Source organism: Phacochoerus africanus, chromosome 6, assembly GCF_016906955.1.
Source record: "Phacochoerus africanus isolate WHEZ1 chromosome 6, ROS_Pafr_v1, whole genome shotgun sequence".
Taxonomy (NCBI): domain Eukaryota; kingdom Metazoa; phylum Chordata; class Mammalia; order Artiodactyla; family Suidae; genus Phacochoerus; species Phacochoerus africanus.
The window spans coordinates 16,291,213-16,308,560 of record NC_062549.1 but is presented as its reverse complement, the minus strand read 5'-3'; the positions used below and the strand labels follow the sequence as shown (position 1 = coordinate 16,308,560).

The 17,348-nt window shown below is 46.6% G+C and overlaps 1 protein-coding gene across 4 annotated transcripts in view; it reads right to left on the bottom strand.

The window, feature by feature from the left end:
• Window positions 1-2,090: 2,090 nt before the first annotated feature.
• DERL1 (derlin 1) overlaps window positions 2,091-17,348 on the bottom strand; it is a 30,016-nt gene continuing 14,758 nt past the window's right edge. For all 4 annotated transcript variants that reach the window (XM_047783335.1, XM_047783339.1, XM_047783337.1 and 1 more), the window contains 6 exons: window positions 14,723-14,787; window positions 13,628-13,654; window positions 12,953-13,048; window positions 10,791-10,843; window positions 8,117-8,227; window positions 2,091-4,385 (listed from right to left, as the gene is read on the bottom strand). In XM_047783335.1, the coding sequence (XP_047639291.1) occupies window positions 4,247-4,385; window positions 8,117-8,227; window positions 10,791-10,843; window positions 12,953-13,048; window positions 13,628-13,654; window positions 14,723-14,787 (491 nt within the window). In that variant the 3' untranslated portion in view covers window positions 2,091-4,246. The remainder of the gene's footprint in view (window positions 4,386-8,116; window positions 8,228-10,790; window positions 10,844-12,952; window positions 13,049-13,627; window positions 13,655-14,722; window positions 14,788-17,348) is intronic.

Genomic DNA, 17,348 nt, shown 5'->3' with positions numbered 1-17,348 from the left:
ATCTAATTTTCCACGGAAATACACTTAAGAATAGTGGCGAAGGCTTCGGGCTGGTTCACCAGCACCCAATCATCTCTAGTGTGCTCCCCACATCCTGCATTTTAACCAGGCCTATTTCTGTGGGAAACGAACACTGAGTCCTGATGTCCAAAGGAAACTGCTCAGAAGGCCTCCTCTTTCTCGCCAAGTCCCGGCAGTTCCCTGTCCCCAATCCCAAGGCCTTGGTTCAGGCCAAGCTCATACCTTCCTAGAACCTTCCACACCGCAGCCACCAACTCAAAACTCAAGTCACGTGAGCTTCAGCAGCTCCCGCCTCCAGCCCTCTCCCCCTCCCCATGCTTCAGCCAGTTACTTTTTCAGCAACAAATATGAAAAATCTTTCAAGGGTTCCCATTTCCCAGTCATGCTCTTTCTCAGCCTGCCATTTTCCACCGATCTTTCAAAATCTAACCCTTCTATCCAATACAGCTTATGTACTTCCACTCTAGCAGCTTATCAAGTTGTATTGTAATCTGTGTTCACCTAGTCAACAAAGCTGGAGTGCTCAGAATGGGCCCGGCCATCTGCCTCGGTGGACAGATCACTATAAAGACAGGGGTTGCATCCTATTTGTATCTGCCTGGGCCCTGCTCAATAGACACTGTATTATATCTAATTTCTTTCCTTCCAGGCTACAAGGCAATTCCTCCCAGGGGTGACAGCTCCTTGATACCTGCAACGATTGTTTCCAAATGCGTTGGCCTGCCTTTTCAGCCTGGCAAGAAAAGAACCTTTTGGTGTCACTTCATGCCAGATTCTCAAGGTTGGCTTCCTCCACTGCAAAGCAGCAGCAGTGGGTCTTCACTCAGGGGTTGCGTCCCTTACCTTGTCTTGGGGACCTTCTAGCTGCTTGCTCTTAAGTGATTTACTCTCCTTCCTTACTCGGGATAATACAACCTCCATGAGGATAATACGACCACCTTCACAAGTGAGTTTAAGCATTGATTCCCACACCCAGGTGGAGTATCAGAACTTTCAGAAGATGCAGAATGGGAACGAAGCAAGAAATCTGCATTTTTCAGAAGTACCAAGGGATTCTCACACGGAGCCAGACTGGAAACCAGGGCGGGAGGCTTAAATTAGTTGTGAAGTACCGTCACATTAACGCCCGATACCCAGATGTGCTGCAGAAGATGGGATTTTACCCTGAGGAACAGAGGTGGGAGAATAAAAGCATATGGAGGAGCACTGTGGGCATACAAAAACCACACACACAAGGAATTACACGGCACGATGTCCCCCCATTCCAATCAGAATCGCTGGAGCTGCTCTGGGGAAGCAAGGAGCTGCCAGGTGGCGTGTGTTCTCACAGCTCAGCCTTTCAAGATACTAACGGCGAAAAGGCCAAGCGGAGAGGAGTACATTTTTCCACCGGTGAAGCACTGCTGTTACTGTTGAGAAGTTCCAAGGGGTCAGGACCTGAGGTGGCAGCAGATGCAGCTGTTGGCAGCTCCAACATCGCCCATCAGCTCAGTGTTACTCAAAGGGCAGCTCAGAACAGTGGGGATACTGGTAACGTGCTGGCCTTCAAAACAAGGATTGTTCCCATTTTTTCGGTACTAGAAGAGGGGTGCACAGCCCTGCTCCATCCCATTGGCCCACCTCGTGATGAAGGAAGTGGGCCTGCTCCAGGCCCGGGATAGACTTCGACAGCTCGGGAATGTCATGGCCTCTGCCTTTCATGATCTATGCTTTCTTAGACAGAAACAGGATTAAACTAATTCTGTCGGGTCCTAGGACTCAGACTCATGGGTGGGGGCGACAGAAATGCTATAAAACATCCTAAAAGGATATAACCCCTAACCCAATGTTCTGAGGCATCCTGCTTCATTATAATGAAAACCCAGACATCCTACTTCCAGGAAGGAATCCTAGAGGTATTTTCCCACACACGAACAAAAGTAGGTATAAAACTGTTGGCCATGTCGCTGTAATAGCGACACACACTGGACCCTCCTCAGTGCCCACCAAGAGATGACCGGCTACAAACATCACGTCATGTCTACAAGAGGCGGCAGAGTAGGCATTTGGAAACTTAAGACAGACAACCATCAAGTTGCACATTTTAATTTACAATTTTTTACCAATAAAAAGGATGGGTTACAAAAAAGGGAATTTCTCCATACAAAATTAGGATTTTTTTCATTCCTAAAGAGAAGCCGCTGTCACGACTTGCCTAGCCAAGTCACATCTCAGATAGCTTGCTTAGCTAAAATTCTTCCCAAAGGATTGGTTATCCAGACAAAAGTAATAAAAGTATCAGCTTCCTGAATGTGTTTAAGAGGAAGAACTTAAATGAACTTTGGCCTTGAACTGAAGAATTCTAAGGACTGCCGGTAGCCTTGAGAAAGACTACTGCTCTGAGGCAGTTGAGCTGCTAAGACAGCATATGAGAGACTCTGGCTCACTTACCGTGAGAGTCTTCTGAGTTTCCACTCCTCATGGTGAGTCGAGTGCAACATAACAGGATGAAGGGCTTCTAAAATTTCATAAGTAAATTTTATTGTGGCCACAGGTCAACAGCAGAACATATGACAGTTAGGGTTCAGATGCTCCCCGCCTATTTTATCATATAAATTAAGTATGAGGAGGTACACACACACACACACACACTTCATTAAAAATGAGGCGCTGTTTTCAGACCCCCATTTCCTAGTATAACACACATCGCTGCGTCAGAGCGAGGCCCAGAGTCGCACTGTCCGCACACAGTGTTTCCTGCAAAGAGCCACTGATCAGAATGTTCAAAGCCTTTTTTTTTTTCAGTTGATTCAAAGTATGGCAGTCACTCAACCCTGCTCCTAGCAGTCTGCTTGCAGAATAAAAATATAAAATAAGAAACTGTGAAACATCGTAGCCTTCAAAAACACTATTTGGTGACAAGCCTAGCTCTGATGGGAAAAGCTTACCTATGAAAAAAGAGTAGCGGATGTTGAAGCTGGTCTGATGAACCTTCATGAAGCAAAATTAAAAAAGACCCTCGCACACTCAAACACAGATGTCTCTAAAGCCATTACCACCCCAAACTTTGTATTTCACTTAGATGTGCATATAACAGCTCCTAAAATAAGACCTACGTACACAGGGGCTGCACGCTCCTCAAAATTAACTGAAGCACATGGCTACCAGGGGTGGGGGGTAGGGGCTTGGGGGTGTCAGTTTGAAAAATAAAATAAAATTGACAACTTAAATAAGGTTTATGGTTCTCACCTTCGCTCTACTCGATAAACATATATCCAGAAAGAGAAGGAAGTAGAATTAACGCCCAGGAGCCTCGCAAAGAGAGGTAATCCCTGGGGCCAATGTGATTTGGAACTTTCTAGCACAGTACAAACCCACTCCTCTAGGTACCCACAGAGCCAGTGTACCCTACGTGAGATGCAAAGGGACTGTGCCCACCGCAGTTTAAACCCAGCCCCCGTGTCAGATCCAACTCCACCAGAGTTTTGATTACTTTGGATTAAAAAAAAAACGCCTAGCAACCACCCTCACGACTCATTCATAGCAATCTGAGGTCCTCACTGACTCAGTGGTGCTTTTGGTTGTTTTTATCAAAGAGCTGAAGACGTGACAAATGGGGGCAACTGACACCAGGTCACGGCCATTCCAAAAGCTGGGAGAGCTCTCCATCCGCTGCTGTGCCTTGTCCCCCACGGCGAGAGCTCAGCCCCGGGAAAACGGTGGAGCAAGGTCTTTGTCAGCCAAGCGTTGGCAGAAGTCAATACGCAGAGCTTGTCAGAGGCAGAACGGCTTTGTGGGCGACCTCCTCTAGCTGCAAATGTGGGGCTGGGGAAGAGGGGGGGAGGCATGTGTGCGAGAAAGAGGTAAGAGTCCCTTTGATGAGGGGCTGGTGACCCGACCCCCGATGCCCAGCTTGGTGCCAGCAGGGCGGGACCTGCCAAAACCCACTATGCAGATGGAAAAGGGAGAGAAGACACCAAAAGAACATGGGCAGTTCTGAAATTTGCACAGCTGATATTTGTTCTTCTCAGCAGTAAGGACTTGAATGAGAATCATGGAACGTGAGGAACACTTATATTTTTTTTCTTCAGGATTTAAAAAAACTGCTGTCTTGGACTGAAAGACTACATTCAGTGTGGGTCGGGTCCAACAGCATCGGCTAGAACTCGGTGGGTAAGGTCACCCAGCACTGGGAGGAGACTTCATCGGAGCGGAGAGGCTGGTGGGCGGGCCAGAGGCCACTCCTTCACTGGTCCCCGAGGCGAAAGCCCTGTCCCCAGTTGTGTCTCCCGCCGCCGCCGTTCTGATCGGCGGCTCGCCGCATGCTAGCAGGGGGCACGCCAAACCCTGACACCCCTCCTCTCCTGCTGGGCAGCCAGCGGTACCTGGAGCACAAAGGGAGAAACAAGAGAGAGAAGGCCACACCGTCACTTCCACGTGGTCATCCGTCCCACTGCTGTTCCTGCTGCATCTGCCACATCAAATTACATTCGTCTGAGGCTGCGGGAGAGGCTGAGGACAACGTCTTATTAAACTTCGCCCATTCAGCACTTAGCGCAAGGGCCTGGCCACAAAAGGCAGCCACTCTTGAGGTGGTTTTTGTTTTGTTTTGTTTTAATTGATTGAGCTTTCAGGCTAATGTCAGTCTAAAAAAAAATTTTTTTTTCTGATTATAAAAGCAATTCATGCAGACAGTATGGAAACAAAAATATTATACCCACAAGCCCAATATCCAGAAAGAACCATCTACAAGGCATTTTGGTTTATACAAATACGGATCGAACTGGCTCAAAGGATACAAAATTCAGTTCCAAAGGACAAACTTGCAGCCGGTGTGCATAAGCCCTGCATGGCATCTCTGTGATGCGTCTGGGGTCTTCAGCCCCCGTCAAGGGACAATGGAGAAGGTGGCTTTGTGCCTTGGAGTTTGGGCGTGTTAAGTCTACTCAGTCTGCCCTCCCCCTGCATTCTTCCCACCTATAGATGGTGGGAAGGCTGAGGCCCGGAAAGGTTAGCTGATTTCCCATCTTTCAAATTAATAAATGCAGTCACGGAATAGCTAAGAAAATGTAAGCCTAGGCCTCCACATTCTCAAAAGTTCTTCCAGCTATTTCCCTTCCTTAACGATTAGTCAACTGAGAATGTACTTTAACCCATTCCACTTATCAGATGCTCATGTCTAAATGTTTCGGTTTGAAAGCAAAGACCGTGAGCTGGGACCACTGTTTAAACTCCTCATGGCACCAAGAGCAGGCAGGCGCGAGGTGTGACCTGCCCACAGCAAGAGGCCTGCCGAGCTCACCCTTATCACAGCGTTTCCCTTACACCGGGCGCTTCAGGTTTGTCGGTTCATCTCATCTCCTCGTCCGCCCTATGAGGCAGCCACTGTGATCACCCCATCTCACAGAGGCGAAAACTGAGGCAAGACTGAGCAGAGGTCTTCTAAAGTGACAGTCGGGATTCGAGGCCAGGCGGCCTGGCTCTGGAGCTGGCACCCTGCACATGTGCCCACACCTCATGCTCCCACAGGGACACAGAGGGCGCCGTTCAGGAGACCGTGACTGGACCCCTCATGGGTCTGTATCATCCCTGTCAGCGGCAGCCTCCCTCCCCTCCAGCAATAAACCCCGTTTAAACAGAAAAATAACCGTGCACTGAAGAGGGTCTGTCTACGTTTCTACGTGGGATGCAGAATCGTGATACGTCTTAGAATTCTGTAGCTCACGTCTTCCTTTTTAAACAAATACAGTTTTATCATTCCATCAACATGTATTTGCAAGCGCCGGTTTCCCAACATTCATGCCGTTCTGGCACAATAACGTGCCTCCGAAGTATATAATAAATCAGGAGACTTAAAAAAGGCAACGCGAGGGCTGTCTTGCTTTGCTTCTTACTCTGAGACAATATGGAAGCCATCTCCAGGGCTTCAACAGATAGGGAAATTAAATGCAAGTAATTAGTATAAAAAGATACCCAATTATACATAATCAACAAAGATTTATGGTAATTTCAAAGCAGTTACTGCCTGTGCAAGGAGCTACATTTTGTCATCTGATCTTTATGCAAAATTTAACAGAAGGGCTTCTACCAACGGGGAAAGCTCAAGGGGAAGACGGACGCCAGCGTGCTGTTGATTTTGCCACTAGACTCCCATAGACGTTCTTGTCCACAACCGAGAAATCTCTCCAAGCCATGAAGACGACGGCCTTTTAAAGTAAAATCACCCTCAGCTGTCCCCACAAAGCAACAAGTGTTTGTTTTTTTTAACTGATGCATCTGCCATCCCACCTGATAACCCAAGATGAAAAATCCAAACCTGCTGTGATGTGTGCTTTGACAATTACAAAGCAGATCGGTCATCTGGGTTTTGGAAGGCGACTCAAGGCTTGGAAGGGAAATGAATCTCTTTTTACATTTTTAAGGAAAAAAATAAAACCAGCAGTTCCTGCTGTGGTGCAGTGGGGTCAAGAATCTGACTGCAGTGGCTCGGGTCACAGAAGAGGTGCAGGTTTGATCCCTGGCCCCGGGCAGTGGGTTAAAGGATCCAGTATTGATAGCTGCAGCTCGGATTCAATCCCCGGCCAGGGAACTTCCATATGCTTCAGGTGTGGCCATTTAAAAAAACAAACCCCCCCCCCCCCCAATACACACACACACACACACACACACACACACACACACACACGCATGCACGCGCACACACACCAACAGTATCTCACACACACGTACAACAGTGTACTTCCCTGTTTGTATATTTTATCTCAAGAAGTCTTTCAAAAACCTTCCTCTAACCTATGAAAGGGGGGTGGAGGGGTGCCTACTCAAGTTGTACTGCCCTCATTGGCCCCTTGGAGGAATGACAAACTGCAAAACATTAATATGAGCAGGACATGAAAATGGTTTTTTGCTTTTTTTTTTTTTAAGCTTCTAAATGCAAGCTATTATCGCATATGCACCAGTGGAGATGAGGCGTGATTGTGAGGCCGGCGGTGACACCCAGATGGCGATGTCACTGGTCCCTTCCTCAGCAGCCTTTCGCTTCACTGACAGAGGGGTCACACTGCTTACAGGCTTAAGCGTGTCAGCATCTCTTTGAGCTCGTCGGAAGCCCGTCCTCCCAGCCCCAACTTCAGGAGCGAGGCTGAGAGCCTGCATTTGCGGAATGCCCACTGCGGTGCAGGTCTCACCTCCTGCACGTCTCACCTCCTGCAGGGCCTCCCCCCGACTCACGGACCTGGAGCATTTACTCCGTCACTTCCCCAGTATCAAAGCTGGTACAGGAGGGGAACAGGACTCCAGGCCAGGTCTGCCCCCAAACCAAAGCTGGGCCCTCGGCATCCTGACCTTTGCATATCCTGCGGGGAGACAGGGTACAAGGACAGCCTCCGGGGGCAGGACTATACATGCCTCGGGTCTCTGCGTGGAACTCTGAAAAGTCCTTTCAGGATTCTAGCCTAGGGAATTCCCGCTGTGGCTCAGCAGTAACAAAGCTGACCAGTATCCATGAGGACGCAGGTTCAAGCCCTGGCCTCGCTCAATGAGTTAAGAATCCAGCGTTTGCTGTGGTATAGGTCACAGTTTCAGCTCAGATCCAGCATTGCTGTGGCTGTGGTATAGGCCGGCAGCTGTAGCTCCGATTCAACCCCTAGCCTGGGAACTTCAACATGCCGCAGGTATGGCCCTAAAAAGCAAAAAAAAAAAAAAAGCATTCTACTCTCTACTACTGAATACACAAACTGTTTTAGGCTGCTACCAGTGAGCCCGCTTACCCTCTTACCCCTTCCTCAGCCAAAATCTTGGGTAAAACCGTGGTCACCCTGTCACCCTGGCCCCTCGCTGTGCACACAGGTGCCTGCCTGCTCAGCAGGGCCCTCAGCTCCCTGAGATGCCAGAATCTGGGCTCAGTGGCCCCTGGCTACCAGGGCTCCAGGAGGCCAAGCCGAGGAGGCCTTGAGCCCTGGCTTCCTGTGACTGTGTGACCCGGGCAACGCCCTTGTTGGCTTGTATTCTTCCATCAGACAAAGAGGGAAATCCTACCCCTCAGGGAGTTTTTATCAGGGCGCAGAAGAACTTGGGCAGTTAAAACAATTGCTGAAAAAGAGGAAGAAACACTTACAAAAACTGAGGCGTGGACAGAAAGTTTCTTCCTCCCAAGTCCATTGGGTATCTGAACATGAGGAAGAAATAAAGGTGTCCAACGAGATTTCCGATAAGCTCGTTGATGACCCTGCGGACAGAAGACCAAGAGTTTAAAGACGGTCGAGTAGTAAAGTGAGAGGCCCCAAGTTTTAATTAAGAGCACAGGGATCAGATCCTTCGAGACCGCCCATTTCTGGGCCCTGGGAGTCGGTGACAGCTCGACAGCGAGCCCTGTCATCGTCTGAGTGGCGAACGCATCCTGAATGAGACGGGACGTCCATCCTGCTGGACCAGCGCGGCCTGTGCTCTTCAAGGCCAGCCGCTCCTCTGACATCTCTTTCAAGCCCCAGCCCATCCTCAAAATACGGTTTTTGCTACTCCCGGCCTCCAAGGTTGGGGGGAGCTGCAAAGCAAGCTTCTGAATGCTACCAGATGTGAACACCACATTTGCAAAATGACAGATGTGAGGGCGGGCAAGAGAGACGCAGGGACGGAAAGGAGGGAGCGTCCATGTCCACTCCCCTCTTCCAGACATGGACCCAGGGCTCATTCGCCTTTGCCCTTGTGTCCCTGACTGTGAGACATCATAGCGATCACCTTGGAAAGCTGACCTTCACCTTGTAATCCTGGATTCACAGATGCACTCCTACATAGCCTCCCGTCTTCACCTCTAGGGGACTCCTGTTGTAGGAAATCAGTGTCTACACCTCCTCCCAGACTCTGCTCTTCTGGCCGCAGGGCAGTTCTACCGAGCCCACAGCTTGCTCTGCTCAAAACAGAGTCTGTTTACTTGATTCATTCCCTCCCTCCTATGGATGCAGTTCAAGTCGGGACCACACGGAGCAAAGACGTCAGGTGTATTAAGCACTAGTACTATCATAAAACCGAAACAGACTCACAGACACAGCAAATAAACTATGGCTACCAAAGCGGGGGGAGATGGGAGGGAGAAGCATAAATGAGGAGTTTGGGATTAGCAGATACAAACGACTCTATAAAAAATACATCAATAAGATCCCACCGTAGAGCACAAGGGACTGTATTCAGTATCTTGTGATAAACCATAATGGAAAAGAATACCAAAAAATGTATGTACACGTATATATATGTATGTATGTATAACTGAATCACTTTGCTGTATAACAGAAACTAACACAACGCTGCCAATCAACTACACTTCAATTTTTAAACAGAATTTTAAAGGGACTAGCACTATGAAAATCTATTTTAAAAACATAAAAAAACATCTTGTAATGTCAGAAACAGGAGTTCTTAGAATAGCTGCATCTTGAAATCCTCCTAAAATTTTGACTGGATGCATTCAAGGTTTTCTTAAGTCTCAGGTCTAATTCCAGATTAGAAATCTGACCCTGTTTCACCAAAACTTCTGTACTATCAAACCGCTGACAAAACTACTTCCCACCCGATCTGAGGAGTTTCCATAGGCATTCTGGAATATGCCTTAGGAATAAAAAAACAGGGAGTTCCCTGGTGGCCTAGCGGTTAAGGGCCCAGCTTTAACCATTGTGGCTTGAGTTCAATCCCTGGCCTGGAAATTTCCATAGGCCACGGGCGCAACAACAACAAAAAGGAATAAAAAACATAGTAATTTTATGCACAGAGGGCTCAGCCTGGATAGAAACTAGGTCTCTACGTTTGCTCTATCTGGACAGTGAATCCAGAAATATTTATTCAAAAGCACATATATGGAAGTATACATACTCTAACAACAAACTAACCAAAACAAATAAAAAGACAGAAAAGAAAAAATCAGTGCTAGGAAGCTGCTGTGTGGCACAGACAGTTAAGGATCCAGCATTGCTCCAGTTGTGGTTCAGGTCACAACTGAAATTCAGGTTCAATCCCTGGCCCAGGAACTTCCACATGCTGCAGCTGTGGCAAAAAAAAAAAAAAAAAAGTGTTAAATATGTTTAAAATCCTGCAATTTTAAACAATTATATCAGAATGAAATTATCAGAAGGATAAGGTATCAAAGCATCAATGCTGAGATTCTTTAAAGTTCTTTTTTTTTCTTTTTTTTTCTTTGTCTTTTTGCCTTTTCTAGGGTCACTCCCATGGCACATGGAGGTTCCCAGGCTAGGGGTCCAATCGGAGCTGTAGCCGCCAGCCTATGCCAGAGCCACAGCAACACGGGATCGAGCCGCATCTGCGACCTACACCACAGCTCATGGCAACACGAGATCCTTAACCCACTGAGCAAGGCCAGGGATCGAACCTGCAACCTCATGGTTCTTAGTCGGATTCGTTAACCACTGAGCCACCACGGGAACTCCTCTTTTTTTTTTTTGTCTTTTTGCTATTTCTTGGGCTATGCTCCCGCGGCATATGGAGATTCTCAAGCTAGGGGTCTAATCGGAGCCGTAGCCACCAGCCTACGCCAGAGCCACAGCAACGCGGGATCCGAGCCACATCTGCAACCTACACCACAGCTCACAGCAACGCCAGATCGTTAACCCACTGAGCAAGGGCAGGGACTGAACCCGCCACCTCATGGTTCCTAGTCGGATTCGTTAACCACTGCGCCACGATGGGAACTCCTCTTTAAAGTTCTAATAAAGTTTAGAAAAAAAAGATAAATAATAATGAAAGTCTTCCCAGGATCAGTTTGCAATAAATCTATTATCACTTACGAGCCTCCGATGATATAGTTGAATCCAAGGATAACCCAAGGTAAATAACAGGCCTAGGAAAGAAGATACACAAACATGAATAACTCCATACAACTGCTAAGGGGCTGGTATGGGTACGGTTATCCTAACAAGGGTGTCTATAAATCTTTTGGAAAGTCGCTGCAAAAATTCCTTAGATCCATCTGGCATCATTCCTGTTGTACTTAAAACTTCCCACCTAAAATTATGCTTATTTATATATTAGTAATTCAAGACAAGGTACTTTGCCCGTAGTTTTCAGATGTGATACGTGCCCTGCTGAATTATAACAGCTTTAGAAAACAGACGTGTCCCCTATGGATGCTAACAGAAACATAGTCCATAAGAGAGCCACACTAAGACTCCAGCCAGCAAATTGTTACCAGTAACTTACCAAATAGCCCCATCTTTTTAGGTTCTCCTTTTACGTACGTCACAAAATCATTTCGAGTTTTTATCACTTTATACATCTTGAACTAACACTCTCCCATACAAGACTTCCTGTACAGCCCAGGGAACTCTACTCAATATTCTGTGATAATCTATATGGGAAAGGACTCTGAAAAAGAATGGATGTGTGTATATGTATAACTGAATCACTGTCATACAGCAGAAATTATCACAACCTTGTAAATCAATTATACTTCCATAAAACTTTAAAAAAAAAAAAAAAAACCCACTCTGCCAAATGAGATCTCCAGACAAATTCAACATTTGAGCCCCTGTAAAAAATTAATAAACAGAAACCTCAATGAAGTACAGTTGGGAGACCAGAAGGGGGAGCTCTCATGCCCTGTTCCAAAAGCAGAGCCCAACAGGAAGAAGACAGACTTCTTTCCTTGCAAGGACTCAGCCAATGACAAGCTCTGTTTACCACGGCCCTCCCAACTTCCTCTTCCTCTCTCTATAAAAGCTCTCTCCTTCCCTTGGTATGCAGGAACTCACACGTGGCCAGCCATGGCTGCAGACTCCAAAGTGCAATTCTCTGCCGATCCCAAGTAAACCTTCTTGCTGGAGAAATATCTGACAGCCTATTTACTTTGGATCAACATCCCTTCCCAGATTCAAGACATCAATCTAATAACTAAGGGAGTTGCAAAAATATCACAAACATCGATAACTTGAAGGTAGAATGTGGTAAGTGCTCTAAGAGGAACACAAAGTAGTGCAAGAGCCCAAAGGCAAGATGAATGCCACAGGCAGATGAGGCAGGAAATACATTCAGTCCCAACTCAAATGAAAAAAAGAGTATGGTTTCGGAGTTGCCCTCATGGTGCAGTGGTTAACTAATCTGGCTAGGAACCATGAGGTTGCGGGTTCGATCCCTGGCCTTGCTCAGTGGGTTGAGGATCTGGTGTTGCCGTGAGCTGTGGTGTAGGTTGCAGACACAGCTCGGATCCCACGTTGCTGTGGCTCTGGCGTAGGCCGGCGGCTACAGCTCCGATTGGACCCCTAGCCTGGGAACCTCCATATGCTGTGGGAGTAGCCCTAGAAAAGGCAAAAAGACAAAAAAAAAAGAGTACGGTTTGGAGTTCCCACTGTGGCACAACGGGATTGGCAGTGTCTCTGGCACGCAGGGATGCAGGTTTAATCCCCGGCCTGGCACAGTAGGTTAAGGATCAGGCGTTTCTGCAACTGCAGCTCGGATCTGATGCCTGGCCCAGGAACTCAATATGCCAAAGGCGGCCAAGGGGAAAAAAAAAAAAAGTGCAGTTTTCATAAAGAAGAAAATCAAAAAGATGTTGCGGGCGGATTGTGAGCAAATGCACAAAGGGAAGTGTTTAGGAGGCAAAAAAATAAATAAAATAAAAATCTGTTTGGCTAGAGTGTAAACCACATAACAGGGAGTGATAAGAATGGATTTTCAAAGAAATAGTTCCACATGAGTATCCCTCCCTCCCTCTACCACACACATACATGAGATCACTCGGGGACACAGGCCTAGGGGGCCAAGAACTAACAGCAAAGGACTGAGGTTTGGCTAAAGAACTGCAGGGTGACAGGAGGGGCGAGGGGGGTTGCCTGTGGTTTGCTGCTCTGCAGTGACCTCTGCTGGTTGTGTCAGAGAGTGCATCTTTGGGCTGAAGAGCGGGATTTTTGCAAAGACTAATGAAAAGGAAGATCTGCCAGCTAGGTTATAGTACCTTAAATCTTGTTCCAAACCAAAACGATACAATCATGTCTCTGTTCAGCTGGGCCCAGACGTAAAGCACTGACATGATCAGAGGGATCATCAGCAACTGCAAGAGAAAGGAACACGTAAGGACAGGGCTCCAGCGGCACTGAGAACAAGCCGAGCGTCAAGCTACCTTTTTCTCTTTTTAACCTCTCCCCTCCAAATAAACTCACCTACGGACAGTCAAAATGCAGAAAGAAATTCAACTCATCAGAATTAAAAGTTGGCCCTTTCCCTTAATCATTCAATGCATGCTTTAAAATCTTATAATAAAATACAACACAATTATATTATTTTGGGTAGATTTAGAAGTATCAGGGGCAAGCTTTGTTACTTGGAAAAAAGTATGCAATAAAGCTTTACTTACTGTATAGTCTCAATTTTTACAAAAACTACATATCCACATAGACACTTAGAAAATACTGGATAACCATCATTCTCAACGTTCATACATAAGAAGAAAGCCAGAAATGAACAAGAAAAGTAATGCTTTAGGGACCTCACGTAAGATCTTCAAAATATCATATAATTAACCATGTAGTTAATATGATTTAAACTTCTATCAAAGGCCATCTTTCGGCTGAAGAGGGGGTAAATTTGAAACACATAAAAAGGCAAACAGACAGTTTCAAGGGACACTTACCTGCATATCCATTGCTAAGCCAGTAATCTTGGTTTGTCAAGTTAAAGATCAGACAGAAACAAAGCATTCTGCACCTAGTAAAAGTTCACTGCATTCCAGTTTTCTGAAGGAAACACTCTATGGTTCACGTTGCTTAAAACACCCTAGAACACAAAGGCGTCTAATAATCTTCATTCTGAAGGTGCTATTCGACTACACGATGACAACGAAAGAATAGAAATTAACTGCTGTGGTCTATGACTCCGTCTGGTCACCTGTGTCCCCTGTGCCCTGCATTTTAGCATCTCTCCTTCAACTAGGAGATGGAGGTGCCTGCGCCCTCTGAACCAAAGAATGCTTCGACTCACATTCGGGGCTCCAGGGTGCGGGTGGAGACCCCAAAACAATTTTCCCTTCCCCTAAAGGAGGGAAAAGGGCATCCAAAGTGCCACATTTTTCTGGCTCTTGGCCAAGTTGCAATGGCAGCTGAGCCCCAGAGTGATCGTGGGCTCACCAACTCTGCACAGGACTTGAGCCACCAAACCCTTCTGCTGCTCTCACCATCTGTAGAGGTCGCAGCCAGGAGGCTGCCGACAAGTGTGGGGGATGCACCGCCAGCAGCGAGACTGCTGTGGCCTCTCCCAGGGCTGGGGACCTCCACGGGGCCTGAATGACGATTTAAGGCCCCGAGACTAAGACGGCAATCAAGTCAGAGAAGGAGGCTGGTTGTAAATTAATTTTCTGATGAGGACCACAGCTTTCAAAAGCTGTCTCATGGCACGGAATCTCTTTGTGCTGCAGTCAACAAGCTGTCACACACGAGAACACAGAGAACTGGGAACAAGGAGCAGGGATGGTAATAAAACTCAACCAAATGTGCAAAAAGCCCACAAAGGCAATGACGGGAGAATCCATCACACTAGGGTTCCATGACTTACTCCTGCTTTTGAAAAGGACTTTCATGATTCTTAATTATTAACTGCAGTAAACAAAGATGCAAATATTATATGTTTAAAATGTTATATGGATTACTATCTATCTCCCCAAACCCTGGGGTGGGGGGGAGGACAAAAAATCCTGGTTATTTCTGGCCCAAAATAACAGACTGAAGGATACCACAATGCAAATCCAGTTAAAGAGGAGCATGAATAAATAGTCGGCCGGCCTCCCATCGAAAGCTCCTGGAAACAAAAATAAGCCAAATGTCATGGTTCAGAATTTTAAACAATGGAATGTCAATGTTGAGAAATACTTCCAAAAATTACAGAAAAAGCAAAAAATTAGAATATTTTAAAACCACTCCTCTGAAGCAAAAGAAAATTGTTTTAATATCTAAAACCATGTGTGCAATAAAGCCCTGAACTCAAGTCACCTGGATATCAAGGCTAGGCTGTGTTCTCTCTCTTTTTTTTTTTATGGCCGCACCTGCAGCACATGGAAGTTCCCGGGCCAGGGATCAGATTTGAGCCACAGCTGCAACCTGAGCCACTACAGTCAGGTTCTTAACCCACCGCACCCCAGCGGGAGCTCTGACTGTGCTCTCCTAACTGAACTCCAGTCTGTAACATGTTCAACTGGCATGAGCTGAAAGAGACCCCAAGGGAGGATGGTCAGGCCCACAGCTACTGAGACCCCATCTCCTGAAGCCCCTCTCAGCCCGCGGACGGCTCTTGTCACGAGAAGAGATGGAGACACGTTTGTGATCACCTGGTTAACGCCATCTCCCTCCCCTAGACCGTGGGTCTGTCAGGCCAGGAACTGTGTCCATTTTGCCTCCCACTGTGCATCCTCCACATGACTCTGCTCGGAGGCTGTTATTACTGAACACACACACACACACACACACACACACACACAAAACTACCACTGAGTCCAGCACAAGGCTTACTGAGAAGACTCAGTCTCCATCTTCCGGAAGCTTATAAGCTGGCAAAGGAAAACGATGGTGGGGAGAGCTGGGGACAGCCAAACCTTTCCACGGCCTTGACTCATCACCCTCCTGCTACATCTGTCAGGGAGAAGGGAAAGACCTACGCCCCCTTGTCACAGATGAGGAGATGAAGTGACATAACCCAAGTCACATGGCTTTTAGAAGCACAGTGAAAGCTAACTAGTAGTTCAGTGTTCTTGTCCCTACACCACATACTGGGCTCTGTCTTATGACTGAGCAGAATGATCACCAGGGCCCCAGCTCTCCCTTCGAAGGATGATCCCCGTGCCTTCAGCTGCAAGAACAGAAGAGGGGCAGAGGAAGGAAACTAACGACTGTACGGTCCCTCCACCTCAGTTACTTTCCTCCCCTCCGCACCCCATCACAATTACATGACATACAGTCCAGTTTTAAAAAATAATCCTAACAGGAGTTCCCTGGTGGCACAGTGGGTTGAGGATCCAATATCACTACCGTGATGCGGGTTTGATCCCTGGCCCAGGAACTTCCACATGCCATGGGCAGCCAAAATAATAGTAACAACAATCCTAACAATCTAAAAACTATAACAAACTAATGAACATAATGAACAAGAAGCCGATTCACAGACATCGAGAACAAACTAATGACTGGGGAGCAGGGGGAGGAGCAGTATAGGGTGGGGGAGTTGGCGGAGTATGAATCACTGGGTATACGACAGGCTCAGAGATGTACTGTACAACACAGGTGTTACAGCCAACAGTCTGTAATAACTATAAATGGAAGGTAGCCTTTAAAAATTGTGTACAAAATTTTCAATAAAAAAATGAAATAAAAATCCTAACTTAATACTTAATCCCAAGCATCAGAAAGGCAGAAAGAAAATCTATCTAAAAGCAAACAGGTTCCCAGGAAAAGTCTCTCCTCTTTTTCCTATTCTTCCCCCAGCCCCTCTGAGTACCACTTTAGCTGCAGTGTTTAGGATGCTTAATGGCAGGGGATCATGACGGTGCATCAGAGCTGAAATTCTAACAAAATTTCTGAATTTTAAAAATAATTGTGCTTCTTTTGATGTGGTTTTGGCCTTTTGATCTCTATGGATTCTTTAGATTGAGGGCTGAATATACGGCAATTGCATACGTTACAGTACTATATTATCTGACAAACTTGCAACTGGGAATTTACAAATTAACTGGTCTCAAATTGCAGTCTTCCAGTTCCCATCAGAAGTCTCATAAATAAGCCAACACGGCTAGATATTTAAAACAGCCAAGCGGGAAAATATGCAGGTGGCAAACATCTTGTGGGAAATGTTATCTTGAGGCAGGGTGGTGGAAAGCAGGCTGGGGGAGGGGGGGGTCCGTAAACTGGCTGTGTTTCTCAAAGAGCTGTGTCCTCTGGAGACGTCTCCACCTCTCCAGACCACTACTTTCTTGCTTGTGAGATAAGAGGGTTAAACCAAAAGATCTCGAAATGTCCTCTCTACGTAAATGTAGCATTATTCGTAGGAGCCAAAAAAAGAAACAAGCCAAGCCTCCATCAACTGATGAGTGGATCAACAAAATGTGATCAATCCATACAATGGACTCTTATTTGGCAATTAAAAGAAATGAAGTTCTAAAAAAAAAAAAAAAATGCAGGAGTTCCCACTGTGACACCGTGGGTTATGGACCTGATTAGTATCCATGAGGATGCGGGTTCCATCACTGGCCTTGCTCAGTGGGTTAAAGATCTGGCATTGCTGTGAGCTGTGGTGTAGGCCGGCAGCTGCAGCTCTGATTCAACCCCTAGCCCAGGAATTTTCATATGCCACAGGTGTGGCCCTAAGAAGGA